The sequence below is a fragment of the Halichoeres trimaculatus genome, unplaced genomic scaffold, assembly GCF_033239565.1.
Source record: "Halichoeres trimaculatus isolate MK-OKI-2021-1 unplaced genomic scaffold, fHalTri1.1 fHalTri1_scaffold_12, whole genome shotgun sequence".
Classification (NCBI taxonomy): Eukaryota; Metazoa; Chordata; class Actinopteri; order Labriformes; family Labridae; genus Halichoeres; species Halichoeres trimaculatus.
The window spans coordinates 13,731,013-13,757,202 of NW_027437190.1; the positions used below are offsets into that span (position 1 = coordinate 13,731,013).

The 26,190-nt window shown below is 42.9% G+C and overlaps 2 protein-coding genes across 2 annotated transcripts in view; both read left to right on the top strand.

Annotated features, from left to right (window-relative positions):
* Nucleotides 1–510: 510 nt before the first annotated feature.
* On the top strand, nucleotides 511–7,041 carry she (Src homology 2 domain containing E). Its single transcript, XM_074684350.1, has 6 exons — nucleotides 511–1,404; nucleotides 1,849–1,975; nucleotides 3,741–3,995; nucleotides 4,238–4,586; nucleotides 5,921–6,040; nucleotides 6,849–7,041. Exons 1-6 carry the CDS (start codon nucleotides 958–960, stop codon nucleotides 7,039–7,041), a joined length of 1,491 nt encoding a protein of 496 aa, XP_074540451.1. The 5' UTR covers nucleotides 511–957.
* Nucleotides 7,042–11,726: 4,685 nt separating this feature from the next.
* chrnb2 (cholinergic receptor, nicotinic, beta 2) overlaps nucleotides 11,727–26,190 on the top strand; it is a 40,411-nt gene continuing 25,947 nt past the window's right edge. Inside the window, exon 1 of the mRNA XM_074682752.1 lies at nucleotides 11,727–12,164. Within this exon, the coding sequence (XP_074538853.1) occupies nucleotides 12,104–12,164 (61 nt within the window). The 5' untranslated portion in view covers nucleotides 11,727–12,103. The remainder of the gene's footprint in view (nucleotides 12,165–26,190) is intronic.

Here is a 26,190-nt window from a genome sequence, read left to right on the forward strand (position 1 = left end):
GAGGAATTGAAACCCAACTTGCATTTTTATGATAATCTATGAGTATTTTTGGAATCCCTTTCCATAATGTGATGATGTTTTGGATTGTCATTCAGCTTTCCTCCTTGGTTCAGGTTTCCATTTTCTCCACTTCACATAAAAGTTATTTTTGTTTAGTTTTGATTTTATGGCATATATATTACGTTATCTGTTTTATTCTGTTGGTGCTACTTAACCTGACAGAGACAAAATAAAAGTAAATGATGGGATTATAAGAATTTAAATCAGTCCACTCATCTTAACCGTTTTATCAAATTCCTGCCATCAACACAGTTTTAATGTGTGCACAAGAAGTTGAATTATAATAAACAAGAGCTTATATGCATCATGAACTAATGTTAAATTCTAACTCTTCAGAAGCTCAGTTGTCTGTAACTTTTTTTTTCCAGCAAAGACCCACCCCATCCCCGTCAGCCCCTCCCAAAAGCCCAGCGACTTCCCACAATCTCTGCGAACAACTTTTCTCTTCATCTCATCACTTCATCTGGTCGCCAGACTGGACGCACAATCTCACGCTCCGGGAATGGGAACTAAACTGGGTTCAAAGAAAAACTTCGAGTTCTTTCGATTTTACGCGCTACAAAAGTTACTCTTCAAACTACAGGGGTAGTTGTTAATGCAGGTGCAGGGGGACAGCCTTTGACCTCTCAGACTCACTAGAAGTTGTGAGGAGAGCTTCGGACGCTAGAAATTCAGTGAAGCTGAATGGAGTGGGCTGTCTTGATTTAACGACAGGGATAACCGTGCACCTTCAGTCTACGGGTAATTCAGCCAAAGCGTGCGTAAAATATCTGTGCGTAAAGTTGGAGCTGTTGCGCACGGTTTGAATTGGGTTCGAGTGGAGACGCTGAAGCGAGGAAGAAGAAAAAAAAAAACACATTTTCTGAAGCAGTGAAGGCAAAGAATAACTTTGCAGCAATGGCAAAATGGTTCAAAGATTTTCCCATCAACTTGAAGAACGGAAACGAGAGGGTTCGCTCGGCTTCTGAATCTGGTCCACAAACTCGACCCAAACCCTCATTTTCTCGAGACAGTCTGAAAGGAAATCAGCGCAAGGACGGTGGTGTTGGGGGTTTATTGTCAGGGAGAAACAGGAAAAATTCGGCGACAGAATTGGGTCGCAATAGTGCAGGTCATGCTGGGACAGTCTGGGAGACTCTCACTAATGGAAAAGGCCGCAAGAACTCCAAGGTCGAGACCGGGGCAACGGATGAGAACCGCCAGGTCAGGACCTCTAGTTTGGCGCAAGCGTACATCAGCAGAATGATCAAAGTGGATAAACATGACAAAACCCAAAAGCTCAACGGGATCAGTGAGCAGAAGCTGCAAGAGAACGAGAAAGGAAGGCCTGACATTAAAACAACGGTGAGTGACATCAAGAGAGTTACATATGTCATCTGATGTTTATAGATAGAATCTGAAAAAAAAAAATAGAAACATACAGGTAAATGTTCTTACTCTGTAAAGTACAAAACTACTGTCAGTGTGGGCTTGATTTTTTTTTGTTTCCCTTCCCCCACCTCAGTTCATAACCACATATTCAGTTTCAAATGCCTTCAAAGAACACAATGCAGCTTCACTTCATTGTGACAGATCAAACAGGCAAACACAATGAAATGACCTCTTTCTATGAGCATCATTTCTTGGCTTCCTTTAGTCATCAGTCAGTCCTGGACATCCCCACTCACCCACCCACACATATAGTGTATCAGAGCCCAAACCCCAAGGCATCTCTGTTGTCTTCAGGTAAATCTGTTCAGGTGAAGCAGCCCAGCTTTGATATGATAACTATTATTTTCCTCCCTACAGCTGATTATCCTGGAGGACTATGCAGATCCTTTTGATGCAGAGAAAACCAAGGAGCAGAGAGAGGCCGAGAGAGCAGGAGTGAATGATGGGTACATGGAGCCATATGACGCACAGGTCATTATAACAGGTGAGCTCAGGGTCATGATCTCTATCCAAATAACAGTAATGATGCAGAAGGGTGCCATTTTGGCTGCACATTTTTCAGACCACCGTTGAGACTTTTTAGTGACTTATCTGGAGTCATTAGTGTTGTGATAACACCTTTGTTTGAAAAAAGTAGTCATACTGTGGCCGGTTACATCACTCCATCTTTTGAAAAAGTATGCTAAGTTTTATATGCGTTAAACAGCACTCAACTCCACTCAAGCCATGGATCCTGTATACATTCCTGCCAAAGGGCAGTTTTAAAGGGACTCAAAACCAAACTAGACCCTCGGCCTCTCTGCTGACTTCCCTCCTTGCTGGCGGTTGCCATAGGAACACTGCTGAACAGGGACAATGGGTGCAGCTTCCTCTTCCAGCTTCCTGTCTCCTGCCTCTGTTTCCTTCGCCTCTTTCTCATTCTCTTTAAAGGGAAGTTGGCCCCTGAGCCCCCCCAACACACATACACACAAAGTACTTTATGATCCCTTACGTGTGAAAGAATTGAAAGACCCTCTCGCCCCTTCCTAAAACCTGCAGGATCCCCCCCTCTGGTCTCACCCAATCACTTCCCAACAGCCAGGAAGTGGCCTGGACAGGCAGCCAATCAGAGGCTGTGTTGACCTTTTCTTCCTATAGCTCCATTGTTTGGTCTCACAATAGTGCAGACACACAGGCTACCTGTCAGACAGCAAAGAAACACAACAAGAGAAATTCCCCCAAAATTAACAACTTGCAATGACAAGTAGAGGAAAAATAGAAAGATTTGAATAATGAATCTGTTTTTTTTTTTTTTTTTCAGAAAACATAGGTACACAGTAATTCAGAATCTATTTTGACAATAATAACCTAGTGTTGACACCTGATAAACTCATAAAAATTTCAAATAATCTATTAGTTTGGGAGATGGTACACAAAAGTATAATTTTTCTCCGATGTGAGGCATTTTTGGCCACAGTTTTTAAGTTTTTGAATGTTCCTTGTGTGAAAAAATAGTTTGCTACACAACATGAAGTGATTTTATCAGCAAACCTTACAGGAAAGCTTGCAAAAGCTCTCACTTCCTTCAGTGTAAAACCATTCATTTATTCTTTAATTACACTTCTTCAATAGCAACCTGCAGCAAACCAAAGATAATTCAAAGATCATTCAAACTAGTAAAAATATTTGATATATTAATTTATACCATACGCTGATTAAAACACGGACAAAATGTCAGCTATCCTGGGTGGAGCCAAAGCTTTTAGAGCTCCCCCTGGTGGTATTCTGCAGTACAGATAATCCAGCCTGCCTCCTCTGCTCAACACAGATTTAACATGGGTCAAACTTGAAAATTAAAGGTATAGTCTGTGGTATACTGTGGCATTGAGCTTGGTAGAAATTTAAAAAATATTCATGCATATGTTTGAATGAAGGTGAAATCGTTTTGTTTTTACCTTGCCAACTAGCACTGCCATGTTCCTAATGTAGGACGATAGGGCAGACTGGGATAATAATTTGATTTAACTTTATTTGACTATGTAGCTTCCATCACAGGAGCTCATTTCCTTAAAGACCACCATGGAAACCTTATACCTAAATATTGCTCAATGTTCCTATTTCCACAATCTGTACCCTTCAAAGTACACATCATATATGTTTCATGCAAACTTCTAGCACTTAAGTGTAGTTAACTGTAAACACAGCTTTGTGCTTCCTTTAGGTCTTATAATGTGTTGTCATACTAATCACATACATCTGTTCTGCTGCAGAGGTTCGTAGACGGGGCTCCAAAGACCTCCTGAAAGTGTGTGTCCTGCTGGACCGAGGCCGGAGAGAAGAAAAGGGAGAGGAGAAAAAACCCACATCCCCGAATATCTACGACACACCCTACGAGGGCGGGTTGGAGGGTGACACTGAGGGGGTGTGGATCCCTGTCACACGTCCTGAGTCTGACGTGCGTCCCGCCGGAGAGTACGAACTGCCCTGGGAGTGGAGAAAGGAGGACATCGTGAGAGCGCTGTCAGGTAGAGAAAGGGAGAAAGAGATGAGGGGAAGGGTAGGAAAGGAGGGGGCTAGGGTGTGGAGGAAGGATGCGACAAGTTTTATTTGTACAGCGATGTCACAACAATTTAGTGTTTACTTTAGAGGAGAAACAAAACAATGCTGCTGAATGGATATCCAGATGTGTGTTTACTTTGGTAGCACTGGCATGATTTGATAGACTTTTATTATGAAAGGTTGATGTTGTTTGTCCTGCTTCTTTCAGCTCAGTTTGAGACAGTGGATTGTTCTCCCTGCAAAGAGAACAGTTCAACCTCCCTGCGCCAGCAGCAGCAGCAGCAGCAGCAGCAGACACAAACCCTGAGGCAGAAAAACTGGAACAACAAAACACTTGTACCTTCATCTCCATCCTCGTCTTCTTCCTCCTTTCCTTCCTCTCCTATTCTCAAACTCTCCCCTCTCACACCTCCATCTCCCTCTTTCCCCACTCTCAAGCTTTCCCCCTCCTCTAGTCCCAACAACAAACTTTCCCCTCCATCTCCGACCTCCTCCAGTGCCCCGCTGGATGGGGAGGCAGCTAAAGTAGAGCCCAGCCTGCCACTGGAAAAGCAGAGGTAAGACATGCTCACATTTAGGAGAATGGAAGGAAACACTGCAGTTGACAAAAAAGAAAGACTGAAAACATATATTGCTGGTTGAAAAAAGGAAAAATGTATTATATTGAATAATGTTGTGTCCATTCAGTTTATGTCTAAAGAACAAATCATTTTGTTGGTGTTAATCAAATCCAGTTCTCAATTCAAACCAGAGCTGGTTTTGTGAAGGAGGATTAAGAAAATTAAGACGAGGTGAACAGGAAACCCTTGGATAACTGAAAGACAATTGCAAGCCTTTTCTGCAGTTATTTGTTGGTGTGACCCTCTAACACTATACTTGATGAAATTAATCAAATGAGATGATGATCATCTTAAGGTCATACAACTAAAGTAGAGATGAGTTTCTCAAAATGCCTGCAGCATTAAAGACCCTAGACCTTTGTTTTCTGCCCTCTTGGCATTTTTTTTTATTACAATGGAGGACCGCATTGTTTTTCCTTTAGGCCTAATCTGTGTTGAGGAATACTGGGCGAACAGCGCCCTCCTAAGTTCTGGCTGAAAATCAATCTTAACTTAGTAAAAGTTGTAAAGCAATCAGGAAGATTTCCTCTAACATCACAAATAGTCCCTCACAGTGTCCAGTACCATGCAGAGGCTGCCAGACCTCTTGGCCAAAATTTCACATTTATTTTACACTTGGCACTTATGGGAGACTTGTAAGTGAATTCTGGCATCTATCATGGAACGCATTAGATAGACTCGGTCTTCAAGGACGCTTTCAAGATCAGTGTGCTTTAAGTAGACACTGGAGATGTGAGGTGAGGCCAGAAGAGATGGGAGATATTCTTTGTGTGCACTCATCTCATTAGCTGCGGCCTTTCTCTGCAGAGGGAACATGTGTGGTATATGCTCAGAGCATGTTAGCATTTGTTCCTCACATGTTGTGGCTGAATGATAGTGTGTTTTGCCTGCGAGGCCACATACAGCAGTATGTTTATATACTGCTCTGACCTGTAGCCTAGCTGCTAATGGGACTTGACACTCAGCACAACAGCATACACAAAGACCACTGAGCCATTTTATTCATGTCTCTGGCCTCCCCGTTCACCTTTGACGGTTGACCATTAACTAGCTTAGTCCCCAACATAAATCAAGCTGATTCATGAGGACTGTAAATCTCTGATGGTGTTGGAGCATCCGGTCTCCTTTTGTTCTCCCTCTTACCATCATCACCTATCATTAACCTGACATCTGACTCATCTCCATATGTCACTGTGTCTATATGTCAGTGATCTATCTCTTTTTCTCTCTCTGCAAACCCCCTCCTCCCTCCCCCCTCTCTGCTCTCCAAGCTGGTACCATGGCAGTGTGAGTCGGCAGCAGGCTGAGGCTCAGCTGCAGCGCTGCAGGGAAGCCAGCTTCCTGGTGAGAGACAGCGAATCAGGAACCAGCAAGTACTCCATTGCTCTGAAGTGAGTGTGTGGATACGCGTGTGTGTGTTTCCTTTCAGTGTTTGTATGTTTTTTGAATGCAGAATGTGCACGCTGTATAATGCAACATGTACATATGTGTTCATGAACTATTTTTGTCTCTTCTTGTTTTGCTGCATTGAAGTCCCTGTTTCCTTCAGCTGAGTTATGACTGTGACAGTGTGAAGCGCAGCCTTAAAGTTAAATGTCTGTTCCTGATTTAGTCACCACCACATCTTTGTAGCTGTAAATTACACATTTACACAGCGCCTTTCAAAAAAACGAGCTTGGCACAGCACGCTTATCTTGTGCTCCCCGTTTATTTTATGAACAAAATTCATTTCAGCATTAGCCCTCTTTGCTTTAAGCAGTGATTCAACTTGCTTTTGGCTACATTTAAGGTATTATTTAACAGGAGTCAATGTGGTGTCAACCTCTAAGGCGCTAATGCATGATGATGTGTGTCATCATTGAAGCAGATAGTAGTGATAAGAGTGCCAGGAGCAGGTTCTCGAGGATGAAGGCTGTCATCCTGTGTGCCATCGTGTGTGTGTGTGTGTGTGTGTGTGTGTGTGTGTGTGTGTGTGTATGCGCCTCAGTGCACATTTGTGGTATGCTACTTATTCAGTTGCGAGTTCACATCATTAACCTCATTTACGCCTTCACTGAGCTTGGGATATGCACAGCCTCATTTGACGAGTGAACAAATAGTTGACTCTTCAGTATTTTACAAGTTACGCCGATTATTTTTGTGGTGTGTTCTCAGCCTGCACGACTTACCTTGTGTTTTCACTCTGTTTTGTTGCATCAGGACCAGTCAGAGTTGTGTGCACATCATCGTGGCCCAGACCAAGAGCGTGAAGGGATTGGGCTTCACCCTGGATCAGAGTAGCTGTGTGTTCTCCAGTATCCCCGAGCTGGTCCATCACTATTGCTCACACAGACTGCCTTTCACTGGAGCAGAGCACATGACCCTGCAGCATCCTGTGTCCCGGCCACACTGAAGATGTGAACAAGGGAGAGTTAAACACACTGGGACATATAACCCATGCACAGAGACATGTATTACATAATACTGCACAAACTCACACAGACAAACACATCGACTTTTTCCACACATGTAAGAATGCATTCAAAGATATGCTGCTTTGGGATGATGCTGTTTACTACCTTAAGAAGTGTACATGTTTAAAGCAAGCAACCTGGAGGCTGAAGTCAGTCATCACGGGGATCATCACTCATGTCATTGTTTTATCCGTCATACGAACCAGCCTTCAGATCAAACTGGTCTCTCCCATACTTGAAAGCACCAGGAGCCAATTGCAACAAACAAGACATGCTGGCACCATGCCATTCAGTCAGACTCTGTATGTGGGATCAATACACCTGATTGGAGTATATTTGTTCATCTATCTGACATGTCAGTCAGCATATTGATCTATCTTGAAAATCAGGCTCATTTGCCAACCACCGGGCCTAACAAGGCAGAGAGCTGTATTGATTAGGCGTCTAGAACTAGTGGACTGGGAGGGGTCTTATAATAGTAGAGCATGCTGTCAGCAAAATTTGCTTGAGTGTGTCAAATAAATATTTAAATTCATGCCCACTCACGTTCCTTGATGTAAGATTGTTCTGATTAAAAAGCTATCTAATTACACATCAGAAGAAGAGGCCTGCTTTAACCTTGAACATACCTTTGCATAAGTAATGTTTGTATGAAGTGATCGTTGAATGCTGTCAGCCACACAATGATAGGGCTGTTACTGTTGTAAGACTTTTATTCAGTCAATAAAATGTATATTTACTGTAAACAAAATGGGCTGTTTTTATTAGAAATGCCAGGCCTAAAGCAAAAGGCGGTGAAACAGAGATGAGAAAAGTTACCCGTGTGAATCTGTTGTGTTCTTCTCTTGAAGCTGAAAACCCATTGACCTGAGTGTGAAATCAATTATAGCTAAACGCACAAATAAGCACACACATGCAACCTCATGCACGCATTCACGGTCACCTTTTTTGCAGTGGAGGAACACAGCGCTCATGAGCTCACATACAGAAAGCGTACAGAAATAGCAAACACAAACATTCAGAATGCATACATGAACAGTGACCACGCAAATGGAATTAACACCCACAACAAAAAGGTAGAGTATTTAAATCCTGCCAACACACACACACACACACACACACACACACACACACACACACACACACACACACACACACACACACACACACACACACCATGCTTCACACAAACACAGGGAAGCTTTATCCGCACAATGACGCACAGAAGCATGTGTTTGCAGTAAGATATGTCTTACCAGTAAACACCAGTGTGGTGCTTTGCATGGGTATCTATTGGACTGTATGTGTGTCTGTGTGTGTGAGCACATGAGAGAGTGCGTGTGTGCATCGGTGAGTGTGCCCATATGTGCAACCATGTGTGCATTTATGTGCATGCAGGCCTGTTACGTTTGTGTGTTTGAGTGAGAGCAAAATAAAGAGTGGGAAAGAAAGGGAGAGTAAGAGAGAGGAAGTCTGAATTTTTCTGTTCAGGGATTACCGGGTTGCCATGGTGATTAGTTAAAGTGAGGTAGGGCCATCTCTGCGGGGAATGAGATGGGTACTGGGAGGAGAGACGAACAGGAAGAGGGAGGAGAGACAGGCAGGGATATAAAAGAGAGCTATGAATAACCGTGGCCATGGTGTCTTAGTAGCATGGAGCTACCCCAGTAGAATTAGCCTGCTAGCTTGGTTTGTGAACGAAGCTATATACATCATGATATATCATTGCCATGAGTTAGCATACGCAATAACTTGCTCCGTTTCTGGTACAAACCTAGGTTTGTTTTGCTTTTTGACGCCTCCTCATGAGGTCAAAGGGCACGTTTGGCTCCAGAAAAAAAAGAAAAAAACCTGACTCTGACTCTTTTAACCAAAGATGCTTCAGCAAAGCAGATGCTCACTTTTCACAGGCTGAATGTGAACACAGCGTTTTTCTCGGTTGAGGAGCCTTCACTAATCTTGGCCCTCCTGCAACCCAGCGTACCACAAATGGCAATGTTACACAACAACAGACACCACCAAGCATCACCCCTCCCTCCATCCGTGTGATACGTTGGGGTGAGATCCTCTATGTTCTCTTAATTAAATCACAAAGTAGGTCAAAACAAACAAAAGGCCCGCAGTGCTGGACACATGATACTTGCTGTGCTTGTCAGTCTGTTATTTTAGGAGGAACGGTGCATTTAGCAACCATCTAGTGTGTAATCTTGGTTGCTCGTTTGAGTGTTCTTGGGTGTAGATGTTTATAATGCATCTCTGGAATATTAAAAAAATATGTTGGAGATGAAGTTACTTTTTTACCATTTTCATCCTTGGAAAAGCTAAATGTTTGGATGTTGAACTGTATCTGAAAAGCTTCTCACTACATGTTAAGGAAAGCAAACAGACTCTTCATCTCGTAAAAGTGGCCAGTCTTGATTATTCTGTGACTCTTAAATGAGATTTAACTGCTGCCAACCAAAGTGTTTCCCTGATACGAAGAAACCACGAGAGGCAATACCCACCAGCTGAAGACAGAATGACATCAGGAGAGGAAGGGACAGAGAGAGGAAGGGAGAGGGAGAGAGCGTGAGGGGGTGTTAGGAGAAGACAAGCACTTGTGGGGGTCCCAGCTTTTAAATAATTCAGGCAGAGACTCACAGCACTCAGTGCAGAGGAGGAGCACTGTCAGGTCAGCTCATTCACTGCAGAGCAGAGGTAGAGCGGGAGGGAGGAAGAGTGGATAAAGATAGCATGAGAGAGGAAGACATTACTGAGCCAGAGTTTGCCTGTGTGTGCGTGCATACGTGTGCATACATGCGTGAGTGTGTGTGCCAGCTGTGCATGTTTCCTCGTCTTGTGTGTATGTGTGTATGCGTGTGTGTGTGTGTGTGTATGGGTGATGAAAATAGACAAAATGAAGGAGAAACAGGTCGTTTCCTCCTGGAGCTTTCTGGTTTCTCTCAGTCACCAAGGCAACCGCCTCCTCCCTTTATCCCGCACTCTTGTTTGCTTACAGTACTTTTTTCTTCCCCAAACAATCCCTCCCCCACACCTCCCACGCTTGTTTTGACCCCCCTCCCTCCTGTACCCCTCTTTATTTGCTGCATTCCCTCTGACACACGTCAGCAGAATCGCTTGTTATTTTCTCAGCATCATCATCATCATCATATCAACTTATTCACTTGCTTTTGAGTGTGTTCCCCCCACCTACCTGTTCAGTTTTCTCCCAACCATTCTTCCTGTCTGGCTCCTGCCTGTTTGACTTTGTGGCTAGGGATTAGAGGTTACTTCAGTTGACTAGCAGAGAAGACAAAAAAGAAGGCATTTGTTTAAGTTTCAGGGGAAAAAAATGAAAAACAAAGGTCATAAAATGGGAGAATGAGGTATGTAGCAACAAGCTCTTGAAAGGGGGGTAAAAGGTTATGAAGTTTAAGAGATAATAATAATTACACCAAGGGATGAAAGTGAGATTTTAAAGCTACTGTCAACTATTTCTTTGAGTTGATTTTGGGGACCCCTATGGAGACAATGCAACTTCTTCCACAAGGGTTAGACTTGAAATCCAGTTTCAATCTGCAATGTGCAGTTTTTATGCAGATGTGTGACTATTTTTAAGTAGCAGCTTGTATCAAAGAATTCTGCCTGTCCATTGAGGTATGGAGAAAGTCACTGTTTGTGACCGATTGATAATGATTCGTACCACCCCCCTCTGCTGGTCACTGGTTGTCTTAAATTGTGGAGTTTTTTTTTTTTTTTTTTTAAATCAAACTCTCAGCAAGGTTTGTTTCCCTGAAACATACCATTATTTTTTTGATACATGATAAAACCTGAAAAAAAAGGAAATGTGGTAATAAAAAGTGGCCCCATGGCTGGTCTACTTGTTCAAATACCATAACAATAACACACCTCTTTGTATTCTATAATGCTGTGACACACTGGTGTAGGTCATAGCTCAATTTTAAGATGAAAACAGATATCAAACGTGTGTCTTCTTTGTCTACTTTAGGGGTAAGCAAGTTCAAATCAATTTATTTCAAAAGATATATCATAGAGCTGTCCACCAGCTGTCAGATATATCACTCACAGTGTGTCTTTGTCGTGGAAAATGCTAATTATATATATATTCACATACTGTTTTTTTTATATATGCCACAAGTCAATTTGTCTGGCATATATTCTTTAAGTGGTTTGAGACATTACAATAATAATATTATAGTCAATACCGTCTCTAATGGTCCCACTTGTATTTGAAGGTCACAGAAGACATGCCAGCATTTACTTCATTCTGTTTACCACTGAGCTGAAACCCCCTTACAGGAGCTTTAATGGGGAAATTTTTATTTATTTTTTTATTGTTTTGCTTTAAGGTAGAGGCTATATTTTTATTTTTAGGCGTCTGGAATACCTCACTTTCTTCTTTATGTTGATTAAATGAAAACTACAAACCAGCAAATCAACTATTGAATTTAACCTGGGGCTCTACCATAACAGATGGAATCATAGGTGCCCTGAAGTTGCCAAAAATAGTAAGTCACTAGAAATTACGCTGTCTTCGTGTCCAGGTGTGCTGATTGTGTGATATGTGTAATTTCGTGAGGGGGAACACACGCATCAAACGCATCTCTGTAGTCAAGCTGTGGTGGAGCCTCTGAGGTATGCCACATCCTCCCCTCCCCAGCTCGCCTCCTCCCCCGCCCTGCCCCCGCCTCTCCTGCGCGTCGCATCGCTAAGCGATGTTCAGCACGGACAACCAGCACCGCACCGTAGCCCACCGCACCGCGCAACCGAGTGCTCAGCTCACCTGTCCTCTTCGCGTAGATATCCCCCATTTTTTGTACTCGGACGAAGGAGACGTGAGGACTTGACGGGGAGCCCTGACGTCACCATGCCAGGTAGAGACTGAAGGGAGTGCTTGGGTCGTGAGGAGGTGGAGGTGGAGAAGGTGGAGGATCACTGCTTGTGTGCTTGGGGTGGCCTCTCCTTCGCGGTGAACACCTTTCGGGCTCAAACGCACGTAAGATGATGGACGGCCGGCCACCGCTGCTGCTGCTGCTGCTGGCTCTTCTCGCCATTGCGGGAGGTGAGTAACTTATCCGTGTAATGGCTCCATCGACGCGCTGGTGTGTGTATGTGTGTGTGTATCGTCACCTTTTGAGGGCCAAAAATAAAACACACCTCAGCGAGCGTTAAGAGCATTCAGGGGATTTAGGCACGGGTCTCCAAAGTAATGTAACAAAAGGAGTGGCTGAAAGCCGAGGAGAAGCAGAGGTGGAGGAAATGATTCTTTCATTGCTGTGTCACCATATTTCTCATAACAGCAGAGCGCGCGATGAAATGATGTAGTGGAGAAACGTTACCCCCTCAAAATTAGACTCGTGCGATGGAACGAGTGCACGAGCTAGCATGGTTAGCGTGTATGAAACCGTTTATTTGACACGTTTTCTGTTTACTGTGATGCGTTTACAGCCCCCAGAAGATGATGTTGAACCTCTTTAAACAGACTTATTATTCTAATTTATTTGTTTTTATACTCATAGTTCAGGTAAATCACACTTGACAACAAATTAAGTTGAGTATGACACAATTTGATGACTTAAGAGGCATCTTGAACCTGCAAATTGCAGCTAGTTTGCTCAACATTCATTAGTTATTTTAAAGAACACACAAATTATTAAAGTCTTTGTTAATTAAAGCACTATTTCATCCCCTTTTCTTTACACTTTTTATCCAAAGAAGGCTAATGAGGGGAATTTATCTTATTTATCACCTGCTTATCCCCCCTCTCCTCTTCCTCTCTGTCTTCCTCACTCATTAACACTGAGGACCTGTATTGAGTGGGCAGGTTAATGAGAGGCACGGTGAGCTTAAACAACTTCAATATCCTGTCATCAAAGGACAAATGAATTGTCATGCAGCAGCAGAGGTAAACCTTATGCGTCTCTTAAACAGCTTAAAGTGATCCATGATCTTTACGTCCACATGCTGGATGTAAATTGGCTTGATGAGACTTATTTACAAGTGTGTTTCTGAGGCGCATCCGAAGCAAATGAGGTATCTGTTAAGTGTGAAGCTATTAGGGTGTTTGGGCATAATTTACCTCCCTAAGTTGGCTCTAATGCAGTGTTAATTTCTGTTCAGCGAGAGTTTGCCCCGAGCAGAGAGGAGGAAACACATCAGCTGATTGGCTGAATCAAAGCTGCTTTGTTATTTTCAGCCAAGCTGTAGTAGTGACAGAACAGGGGCCAGCTCATTGCCTCTGAGCAAAAAGGCTGCTTTTCACTGTCTGCGTATAGCAGCAGCACCCATATTCACACACCCTTACACACCTCCATCCATCCACAAACACACACACACACACATGCACATGCTTGGCCATCTGCCCTGCACTGACTAACAGTTCATCATCAGCCATGGTGACAACATGCTCCTGCCTTCTCTCTGTCGCACACACAGGCACTCTCCTTCTTCATGTCTCTCTCTCTCACACACCCACATACACACACACTAACACACACACGCACTCACAGTTACACATATCACAATACATCCCGCAGCAATCTCAGAGACATGTTACAGTGAGGGATCAAACGCTTTGACCTCCACTAACCTGCAATTTATAGTGTCAGCATTAGCTCACAGAAGCAGACACACACACACACACACACACACACACACACACACACACACACACACACTTAGAGGAAACCTGGAATTGAAAAATTTTGTTGATTTTTTAAAAAACCTTGCACTTTTTCCACTTTTCATAATTCAATTGACAAAGATTTTTTAGTTATTAAAACATGATTAAAATACCCCTGAAAAATATCATTAAGTGTATAAGAGTAACCTTTATGAGGATAGATACAGTTATTTTTTTGCTGCAATAAACATAAACTTATGGTTGATAATCTAACTGAAGTGACTTTCTGTTACATAATTCCAAGAACTGAACATATCTTAATATTTTTCAGTTCTAATTTGACTTTTCTTTACTTATAAAACTGTTTCCAGAAAAATTCCCTGTATCTAAAAAACCCACTTGGCAACAAACCTGGTACTGCCTTGAGAGAATATCAAATGCGACAGAAATGTGTCTTGTTTATGACGCTACTTTAAACTTGCTGCGTAATGTTTGCCTCTCTCCCCAAGCGTCTAGTTTTTGTTGGTTGATGATTCCTGAGTTCAATCGGGGGTGCGTTCACCGAATGAGAAAAGGCTGCCAAGACGAAATATCACTGTAAGGAGATTCACAAGCAGTGGAGTACTAATGAGTCATCTTCCCTTGAGGAAGGAAATCTGATTAGCATCATCTTCAGAGACTATAAACTCGATCTACACACACACACACACACACACACACACACACACACACACACACACACACACGCAAATATTTGTTGTAAGAAATGCTTACATGGCTGCGTGTACACCTGAAGCATACTGTTGTGAAAACACCTTAAACGGATTCCCCACAGACACATTAAAATACGCAGTTAGAGAAGACGACTTCAGAGCACATTAAGACGTTTGTCGTGCACGTTTGTTCACATTAGCTCACACTGGCACCTCTTCATATCACATTCTCATACAAAAAGAGGAGAAGAGAGGAGACATTTGTTGTGCATCTCTTTCACGCACAAACACACTCAATAAAATGTGGGAAAGCGAGTATTGGTGGTGATGGAATAAGGCAGAGAAAAGTCATAACTTTACAACGGTGTTATATAAGACTTTCAAAGAGGCACAAACATGCACAAAAAGAGTCGGAATTCAGTGGCCGTGCAAGGACACTTCACGGGCGTTTCACCACCTGTCTCAGACTGTGCCGTGAGGATGCGGCCCTCCTCCTGTGTGACGAGGATGCCTCTTGTCATTTCCCCTGCAGGCCATGCATAATAAACAGGTCTGTGGTGCCGCGTTGACCTGATGTGAGGGTTACTGGATATGGAGTACGGTGCGCGACGGTCTCATCGAGCAAGGACGTAAAAGTACATTTGGATTCGTTTTACAGCCACTCTCATATCAGCTTCATCCTTAAGCAGATGTGTTGGGTGCGTCGTGTGTGTGTGTGTGCGTAGTCTTTGCCCCTGCACTAAGTGAATATCAACTAACCGTTTCCTTGGCAGTGCCACAGTCTGGAAAGTTCTGCTAAGTTGGTTTACCCTGTCATCACTTTTCTGCCGCACCGTTCCAGCTCACTGATCCCTGCAACATCTCGACCTGCACATTACAACAGCCCTCCCTTTGTCTTTCTCTCTTTCTCTCTCTGTCACTTTCTGTCTCTATCTCACTCACTTTCTCTCCCGTTCCCTCCGTCTCTATCTCTTTGGACTGGATCCCAACACTCAGCAGCAACAGGATCAGATCACAGGATATTTGGCTGCATCTGCGATTACAAATGCACAGCAGAGGCCTGCCTTTGTATGTGAGAACGTGTGTGATTCGGTGTGTTAAACAGCGTGCTCTTTGTGCAGGACTCTGTGTGTCTGTGTGTGTGTGCAGTGGTAGTAGAGGCAGAGCACAGCAGCGTGGTGTGGCTCTGGAGATTAGAAGGAAGCAGAGGGAGAGCACTGAAGTTTAATAGAAACTCAAGCAGAGGAGGAGAAGAGGCAGATAAGAGACATTTGGAAAGTTTAGAGTTTTAATTTTGACTTTGTCCAAGAATCTATATCTAAAAAAAGAAAAATAGTGGACTTACATAAAGGTAGGGCCGTGCTTATGCTGCTCTGGTGCTGGTGTAGCAAGAGCTGTTCTGAAGATGATGCAGCTTGCTCTCTCAAATGTATGAAAGATAACACTTTATCTCCTCACTGTACTAATAATTACAAATCCTAAAGTGTGACAGTCTCAAAAATAGAAAAAAATACTTAAAATTGGAAAGGATTTGTAAGAAAAGTATACAATTGTTGCAATCTAAATCAATAATCCTGCAAGATGAGACAAAAGAACAAACCAGATCAAGATCCATGTGTTGTAATCGGACACGATGCGCACATGATATTCTCAGGCAGCAGCCGTAAGCATCGACCTGGTGATAATATGGCCGCTAGATTTACGGCTCTCCAAATAATAGAGCAAATAATAGCTGTTATGACAGGCATTATGCAGTTCAAATGATGGATTTTATTGCTTTCCCTGAAATATGCAGCACTACAGTTAGCTAGCCAGACTGCCTTTCATCCAACAGATGAGCTCCTTAGGCTGTAAAAGGAATCATATAATATAAATAAACCCTACCTCATGTCCTCAATACTGCCAGCTCTGGATATTTTTAATCATGGAGTGGCTCTTTCACCAAAGACTTGGAAACTTCAACATACTAACTTATGTTAAAGATTAGGGATGCACGATATTATTGGCACAATATCGGTATCGGCTGATAAAAGCTTAAAAACACGTTTATTGGTATCAGCAGATGTGAAAATTTCTGCCGATATGCACAGCCGATAAGGTGCTATTCAGTTAGGATTATTATTATTTTCCATCTGAAAAATAAGCTCCTTAAATAAAATGTAGCTCTTCATTTATTTGCACTGCAGAGCTCTGTGTCTGTCACCAGGTTGTTACAGTAGCTCTAAAATAATCAAATGCAACTTGATTATGTTTAAAAATGCATTGTACATTTAAAGTTCATGAAAAAGAAAGAAATTATTTTTCTGTATTTCAATACGGAATGTCTTGAGTTTGAAAAAATAATACATTTCTTATTTATGGTAAAATCAAATGTTTTTTGTCTTGTTTTATGTGTGTTTCTTAAACAAATAAGACCGTCACAATAAGAGTAACATATAAATTCCAGTACATGATAGACTTAGCTTACTTTACAGTGAAAAAAACGAACAAACTTGTGATTATCGGTACCAGTCAAAAGGGGTTTCCATATATCGGCATATCGGATATCGGCAAAAATCCAATATCGTGCATCCCTATTAAAGATTCAAGGTATAGAAGTTAATATGTGTAATTTTAATCTATCAGAATAAATGCTTGACTCAGCAGTGTATTTTTAGGGTCCTCGGCCTGAGTGGAGGACACCTTCTAGCAGGGCTAGAAGGTGTCCTCGGCCGAAGGCCGAGGACACTATTGTTCCTGCTGTGTTTCTTTTTTCTTATTAGGGTCCTCGGCCTGAGCGGAGGACACCTTCTAGCAGGGCTAGAAGGTGTCCTCCGCCGAAGGCGGAGGACACTATTGTTCCTGCTGCGTTTCTTTTTAGGGTCCTCGGCCTGAGCCAGGGCACCTTCTAGCAAGAGCTAGAAGGTGCCCTCGGCCGAAGGCCGAGGGCACTATTGTATTTCGTCCGTTTCTTTTTTCTTATTATTATTCCGCACCGTCTTTGATCGCAAATTAGAACCCCTAAACATGCTCAAAAACTCACCAAAATTGGCACGCACCCCAGGATCGCGAAAAATTGCGATTTGATACCAAACATGACCCCAAGACATCCCATAATATGCTCAATAGCGCCACCTAGGCACACTCTGAAGGCCCTAGCACGGGCTAGGAATGTCGTAGAGAGATGAAACCAACACCAAAACGCTCGTGTCACCGAGACGCAAAAATCATACGCTGCTACCCTGGACCTATATCCAACAGGAAGCTGGCTATTTGCCTCACAAAATTAAAAAAAAATTTTTTTAACCCTTTCTGCAAAAATTTTCTCCTCTGAAACCAAAAATGGTACAGGTTTGAGACTACCATCACATGACAGACCAGACCCTGCTCTCCAAAAGTTGTGGGGGAAGTTGTTGTTTCGGGCCCAGTTTTCGAATGGCGAGCCCTCAAAGTCGCCGACCGCTTTTGGCCAATTTAGGATTTCTCCATGTTAGCAGATGAGGAGAACAGATTTCAGGTCAAAACACTCACTACTAGTACTTCTACTAGTGCCGCATTTGGGCCTCTAGACAAAAAACTAAAAGTCATAGGGCTTTAAAAATTACATGGTTGGATTCCTGACAAAATTCCCTACAACCATATGATATTTTTACACAGATTAAGCCAACATTGTGGCCTACAGGACAAGTAGTTCAGACATGTCTCTAAAATAAAAAAATCCATTTTGAGCACTCTTTCACCGGTGTTGTGACACATAAGGGCTTCTAGAGAAAAAAGTATAACTCGTACAGCTTTGAAAATGCCAAAAATGGATTCCTCACAAGCTCTACTATCAAATATGATATTTTTTGACACAGATTGGGTTAAAATTGTGGACTCTGTGAGGATTTCTTTACATTAGATGCCTGATAAAAACTCCCTCCAGGCACTAGTCACACTCGTGTCACGCTAATTAGAATTCCAAGCATGTAGCTGCTGGTGATGTCACTCAGCATAGCAGAGGATACGTTGCCATGGTATCAACTGACTCCCTGACATCCCATAATATTCTCTCAGAGCCATAAGGCTCACTTCCAGCCTACACACACCAAAACAGCCCTAACTGGGGCTAGGAATGTCGTAGAGAGATGAAACGAACACCAAAATGTTCGTCTCATTTTGTTGGACACATTGGAGGGAAAACCGGCAGGAGCCCGAGGACCCGTCTAACGCTGCTTGCAGCTTTAATTTCTTATTATTCCACCCGCCCCGAGAACGCAAATTACACCCCCTAAACCTGCTCAAAAACTCACCAAAATTGGCACACACATCAGGATCGCGTGAAATTACGATTTGATACCAAACATGACCCCAAGACATCCCATAATATGCTCAATAGCGCCACCTAGGCACACTCTGAGGGCCCTAGCTCGGGCTGGGAATGTGGTAGAGAGATGAAACCAACACCAAAACGTTCGTATGATCGAGACGCAAAAATCATACGCTGATACCCCTGACCTATCTCCAACAGGAAGCCGGCAATTTCACCCCAAAGTAAAATCCCCCCACATTTTTTCACCCTTTCTGCCAAAATTTTCTCCTCTGAAACCAAAAATGGTACATGTTTGAAAATTGCCTCACATGACAGACCAGACCCTGCTCTCCAAAAGTTGTGAAGGAAATTGTTGTTTCGGGCCCGGTTTTCGAATGGCGAGCCCTCAAAGTCGCCGACCGCTTTCGGACGAATTTCGCCATTCTCCATGTTAGCAGATGAGGAGAACCGATTTCAGGTCAAAACACTCACTACTAGTACTTCTACTAGTGCCGCATTTGGGCCTCTAGACAAAAAACTAGAAGTCATAGAGCTTTAAAAATTACATGGTTGGATTCCTGACAAAATTCCCTACAACATGATGATATTTTTACACAGATTAAGCCAACATTGTGACCTACAGGACAAGTACTTTGGACGTTTCTCATAAATAAAAAATCAATTTTCAGCACTCTTCCATCTTTTTTGTGACGCATTTGTGCTTCTCGAGAAAAAAGTAAAACTCGTACAGCTTTAAAAATGCCAAAAATGGATTCCTGACAAAAATTCCTATCAAACATGATATTTTTGACACAGATTGGGGTAAAATTGTGGAATCTGTGAGGATTTCTTTACATTAGGTGCCTGATAAAAACTCCCTCCAGGCACTAGTCACACTCGTGTCACGCTAATTAGAATTCCAAGCATGCAGCTGGTGCTGTCATTCAGCATAGCAGAGGATACGTTGCCATGGTATCAACTGACTCCCTGACATCCCATAATATTCTCTCAGAGCCATTAGGCTCACTTCCACCCTATGCACAGCAAAACAGCCCTAACTGGGGCTAGGAATGTCGTAGAGAGATGAAACAAACGCCGAAATGTTCGTCTCAGTTTGATGGACACATTGGAGGGAAAACCGGCAGGAGCCCGAGGACCCGTCTAACGCTGCTTGCAGCTTTAATTTCTTATTATTCCGCCCCGTCTTCGAATGCTAATTTGACCCCCTAAACATGCTCGAAAACTCACCAAAATTGGCACGCACATCAGGATCGCGGAAAAATTCGAGAAAATACCAAACATGACCCCCAACACCCCATAATAAGCTCAATAGCGCCACCTAGGCACACGCTAAGGGCCCTAGCTCGGGCTAGGAATGTCGTAGAGAGATGAAACCAACATCAAAATGTTCGTGTCATTGAGACGCAAAAATCATACGCTGCTACCCTGGACCTATCTCCAACAGGAAGCCGGCTATTTCCCTCCCAAAATAAAAATAATTTTTTTTTTACCCTTTCTTTAGAAATTATACCCCCTGAAACCAAAAATGGTACATGCTTGAAAATACCATCACATGACAGATGAGACCCTGCTCTACAAAAGTTGTTCAGGAAGTTGTTATTTCAGGCCCGGTTTTCGAATGGCGAGCCCTCAAAGTCGCCGACTGCTTTTGGCCAATTTAGGATTTCTCCATGTTAGCAGATGAGGAGAACCGATTTCAGGTCAAAACATACATTCTACTAGTGCCGCATTTGGGCCTCTAGACAAAAAACTAAAAGTCATAGAGCTTTAAAAATTACATGGTTGGATTCCTGACAAAATTCCCTACAACAACATGATATTTTTACACAGATTAAGCCAACATTGTGGCCTACAGGACAAGTAGTTCGGCCATTTCTCTAAAGTAAAAAATCCATTTCTAGCACTTTTCCAGCGCTTTTCCAGCGTTTTTGTGACGCATTTGGGCTTCTAGACAAAAAAGTATAACTCCTACAGCTTTAAAAATGCCAAAAATGGATTCCTGACAAGATCTTCTATCAGATATGATATTTTTGACACAGATTGGGATAAAATTGTGGACTCTGTGAGGACTTCTTTACATTACATGCCTGATCAACTCTCAGTCTCCACTCTGTTTGGGGTTCTGTCACGCTAATTAGAATTCCAAGCATGTAGCAGGTGATGTCATTCAGCACAGCAGAGGATACGTTGCCATGGTATCAACTGACTCCCAGACATCCCATAATATTCTCTCAGAGCCATTAGGCTCACTTTCACCCTATGCACACCAAAACAGCCCTAACTGGGGCTAGGAATGTCGTAGAGAGATGAAACCAACGCCGAAATGTTCGTCTTATTTTGATGGACACATTGGAGGGAAAACCGGCAGGAGCCCGAGGACCCGTCTAATGCTGCTTGCAGCTTTAATTATTATTCCGCCCTACGCGTTTCGTCTAATTTGAACCCCTAAACTTGCTCAAAAACTCACCAAAATTGGCACACATATTGTGTAGCTCCGAAAATTTTATAAAATAAAAAAATAAACCCCCGACATCCCATAATAAGCTCTGTAGCGCCACCTAGGCACACGCTAAGGGCCCTAGCTCGGGCTAGGAATGTCGTAGAGAGATGAAACCAACACCAAAACGTTCGTATCATCGAGACGCAAAAATCACACGCTGCTACCCTTGACCTATCTCCAACAGGAAGCCGGCTATTTGCCTCACAAAATTAAAAAAATTTTTTTTGAACCCTTTCTGCAAAAATTTTCTCCTCCGAAACCAAAAATGGTACAGGTATGAAAATCGCATCACATGACAGACCAGACCCTGCTCTACAAAAGTTGTGAAGGAAGTTGTTGTTTCGGGCCCGGTTTTCGAATGGCGAGCCCTCAAAGTCGCCGACCGCTTTTGGCCAATTCAGGATTTCTTCATGTTAGCAGATGAGGAGAACCGATTTCAGGTCAAAACACACATTCTACTAGTGCCGCATTTGGGCCTCTAGACAAAAAACTAAACGTCATAGAGCTTTAAAAATGACATGGTTGGATTCCTGACAAAATCCCCTACAACAACATGATATTTTTACACAGATTAAGCCAACATTGTGACCTACAGGACAAGTAGTTGGGCCGTTTCTCATAAATAAAAAATCCATTTCCAGCACTCTTCCATCTGTCTTGTGACGCATTTGTGCTTCTAGAGAAAAAAGTAGTACTCGTACAGCTTTAAAAATGCCAAAAATGGATTCCTGACAAGATCTTCTATCAAATATGATATTTTTGACACAGATTGGGATAAAATTGTGGACTCTGTGAGGACTTCTTTACATTACATGCCTGATAAACTCTCAGTCTCCACTCTGTTTGGGGTTCTGTCACGCTAATTAGAATTCCAAGCATGCAGCTGGTGATGTCATTCAGCACAGCAGAGGATACGTTGCCATGGTATCAACTGACTCCCAGACATCCCATAATATTCTCTCAGAGCCATTAGGCTCACTTCCACCCTATGCACACCAAAACAGCCCTAACTGGGGCTAGGAATGTCGTAGAGAGATGAAACAAACGCCAAAATGTTCGTCTCATTTTGTTGGACACATTGGAGGGAAAACCGGCAGGAGCCCGAGGACCCGTCTAACGCTGCTTGCAGCTTTAATTATTATTATTCCCTCCTCCAGTAAATCGCTTATTAGGTCCTCTTAACATATTCGAAAACTCACCAAAATTGGCACACAGATTATGGATGCCGAAAATTTTCGTTTGATACTAAACATGACCCCCAACATCCCATAATAAGCTCAATAGCGCCACCTAGACACACGCTAAGGACCCTAGCTCGGGCTAGGAATGTCGTAGAGAGATGAAACAAACACCAAAACGTTCATCTCATTGAGACGCACAAAAAATATAGGAGGTATTTTTGCGTAGCTCCAACAGGAAGCCAGCAATTTGCCCGCCAAAATTAAGAGTTTTCTGAAATTTAAGCCTCTCTACAAACATTAACTTGTCAATAACCAAAAATGGTACCGGCATGAAAATTGGCTCACATGACAGACCAGACCTTGTTCTACAAAAGTTGTGGGGGAATTCGTTGTTTCGGGCACGGTTTTCGAATGGCGAGCCCTCAAAGTCGCCGACCACGCAATGTTAACAGATGGGAGAGGAGCTTCAGTGAAGCAGTTGGGCCTCTAGACAAAAAAGTAAAAGTCGCACAGCTTTAAAAATGACATGGTTGGATTCCTCACAAAACGCTCTTCAAGAAAATCATATTTTTACACAGATTAGGTCAACATTCTGGCCTACAGGATGAGAAGTTTGTCCCCTTTAGGAATCTCATCCCCCTGCACTTCTGTGATGATGTCACACACTGATTAGGAGCTCCACACAGCTGGTCACATGACTCAGCAGAGGCAACAATGACTCTCTCCTCCATTAAAGTGCTTATTAGACCCCCTGAACATGCTCAAAAACTCACCAAAATCAGTACACACATTTCAAGCATCAAACTCTTCAATATAATACCAAACATCCCATAATATTCCCTCTGTCCACATTCTGACACATTAAAACAGCCATAGCAGCCAGTAGGTATGTCCTAGAGAAATCAAACCAACATCAAAATGTTCATCTTATTGAGACGAACAAATTACTTGCTGACACCCTGACCTTTCCCAGACAGGAAGTTGGCTATTTCTCTTCAGCATAGCAGAGGATACGTTGCCATGGTATCAACTGACTCCCTGACATCCCATAATATTCTCTCAGAGCCATTAGGCTCACTTCCACCTATGCACAGCAAAATAGCCCTAACTGGGGCTAGGAATGTCCTAGAGAGATGAAACCAGCACCAAAATGTTCGTCTTATTCTGTTGGACACAGTGGGGCCAATACCATGATAGTAGGGCAAAACCGGCATGAGCCCCGAGGACCCGTCTAACGCTGCTTGCAGCTTTAATTAGGGTCCTCGGCCAACGGAAGAGGGCACCTTCTAGCAAGAGCTAGAAGGTGCCCTCGGCCGAAGGCCGAGGGCACTATTGTTCCTGCTGCGTTTCTTTTTTTTTTTTTTTCTTATTATTCCGTCCGCGCTTTGAACGCAAATTACACCCCCTAAACATGCTCAAAAACTCACCAAAATTGGCACGCACCCCTGAATCGTGAAAAATTTTCGTTTAATACCAAACATGACCCCCGACATCCCATAATAAGCTCAATAGCGCCACCTAGGCACACACTAAGGGCCCTAGCTCGGGCTAGGAATGTCGTAGAGAGATGAAACCAACACCAAAACGCTCGTGTCATCGAGACGCAAAAATCATACGCTGCTACCCTGGACCTTTCTCCAACAGGAAGCCAGCAATTTGCCCGCCAAACTAAAAAAAATTTTTTTTTAACCCTTTCTGCAAAAATTTTCTCCTCTAAAACCAAAAATGGTACAGGTTTGAGACTACCATCACATGACAGACCAGACCCTGCTCTACAAAAGTTGTGGGGGAAGTTGTTGTTTCGGGCCCGGTTTTCGAATGGCGAGCCCTCAAAGTCGCCGACTGCTTTTGGCCGCCTTAGGATTTCTCCATGTTAGCAGATGAGGAGAACAGATTTCAGATCAAAACACTCACTACTAGTACTTCTACTAGTGCCGCATTTGGGCCTCTAGACAAAAAACTAAAAGTCATAGAGCTTTAAAAATTACATGGTTGGATTCCTGACAAAATTCCCTACAACCATATGATATTTTTACACAGATTAAGCCAACATTCTGGCCTACAGGACAAGTAGTTCAGCCATTTCTCTAAAATACAAAATCCATTTTGAGCACTCTTCCACCGGTGTTGTGACACATTAGGGCTTCTAGAGAAAAAAGTATAACTCGTACAGCTTTAAAAATGCCAAAAATGGATTCCTCACAAGCTCTACTATCAAATATGATATTTTTGATACAGATTGGGGTAAAATTGTGGACTCTGTGAGGATTTCTTTACATAAGATGCCTGATAAAAACTCCCTCCAGCCTCTAGTCACACTTGTGTCACGCTAATTAGAACTCCAAGCATGCAGCTGGTGATGTCTTTCAGCATAGCAGAGGATACGTTGCCATGGTATCAACTGACTCCCTGACATCCCATAATATTCTCTCAGAGCCAGTAGGCTCAGTAAAGCCTATTCACACCAAAACAGCCCTAACTGAGGCTAGGAATGTCGTAGAGGGATGAAACAAACGGCAAAATGTTCGTCTCATTTTGTTGGACACATTGGAGGGAAAACAGGCAGGAGCCCGAGGACCCGTCTAATGCTGCTTGCAGCTTTAATTATTATTATTATTATTCCGCACTCCAGTAAATCGCTTATTAGGTCCTCTTAACAAATTTGAAAACTCACCAAAATTGGCACACACATTATGGGCGCCCAAAATTTTCGTTTAATACCAAACATGACCCCCAACATCCCATAATAAGCTCAATAGCGCCACCTAGGCACACGCTAAGGGCCCTAGCTCGGGCTAGGAATGTCGTAGAGAGATGAAACCAACACCAAAACGTTCGTGTCATCGAGACGCAAAAATCATACGCTGCTACCCTGGACCTATCTCCAACAGGAAGCCGGCTATTTGCCTCACAAAATAAAAAAAAAAATTTTTTTCCCCTTTCTGCAAAAATTTTCTCCTCTGAAACCAAAAATGGTACATGCATGAAAAAACCCTCACATGACAGACTAGACCCTGCTCTACAAAAGTTCTGTAGGAAGTTGTTGTTTCTGGCCCGGTTTTCGAATGGCGAGCCCTCAAAGCCGCCAGCCGCTTTTGGCCGATTTAGGATTTCTCCATGTTAGCAGATGAGGAGAACCGATTTCACCTCAAAACACACATTCTACTTGTGCCGCATTTGGGCCTCTAGACAAAAAACTACAAGTCATAGAGCTTTAAAAATTACATGGTTGGATTCCTGACAAAATCCCCTACAACAACATGATATTTTTACACAGATTAAGCCAACATTGTTGCCTACAGGACAAGTAGTTCGGATGTTTCTCATAAATAAAAAATCCATTTCCAGCACTCTTCCATCTGTCTTGTGACGCATTTGAGCTTCTAGACAAAAAAGTAAAACTCGTACAGCTCTAAAAATGCCAAAAATGGATTCCTCACAAGCTCTACTATCAAATATGATATTTTTGACACAGATTGGGGTAAAATTGTGGACTCTGTGAGGATTTCCTCACCAGAACTTTTTCTTAAACCCCCCTCTCCACTCTACTTCTCCTCTGTCACGCTAATTAGAATTCCAAGCATGCAGCTGCTCATGTCACTCAGCATAGCAGAGGATACGTTGCCATGGTATCAACTGACTCCCCGACATCCCATAATATTCTCTCTGAGCCATTAGACTCACTTCCCCCCTATGCACACCAAAACAGCCCTAACTGGGGCTAGGAATGTCGTAGAGAGATGAAACAAACACCAAAATGTTCGTCTCATTTTGTTGGACA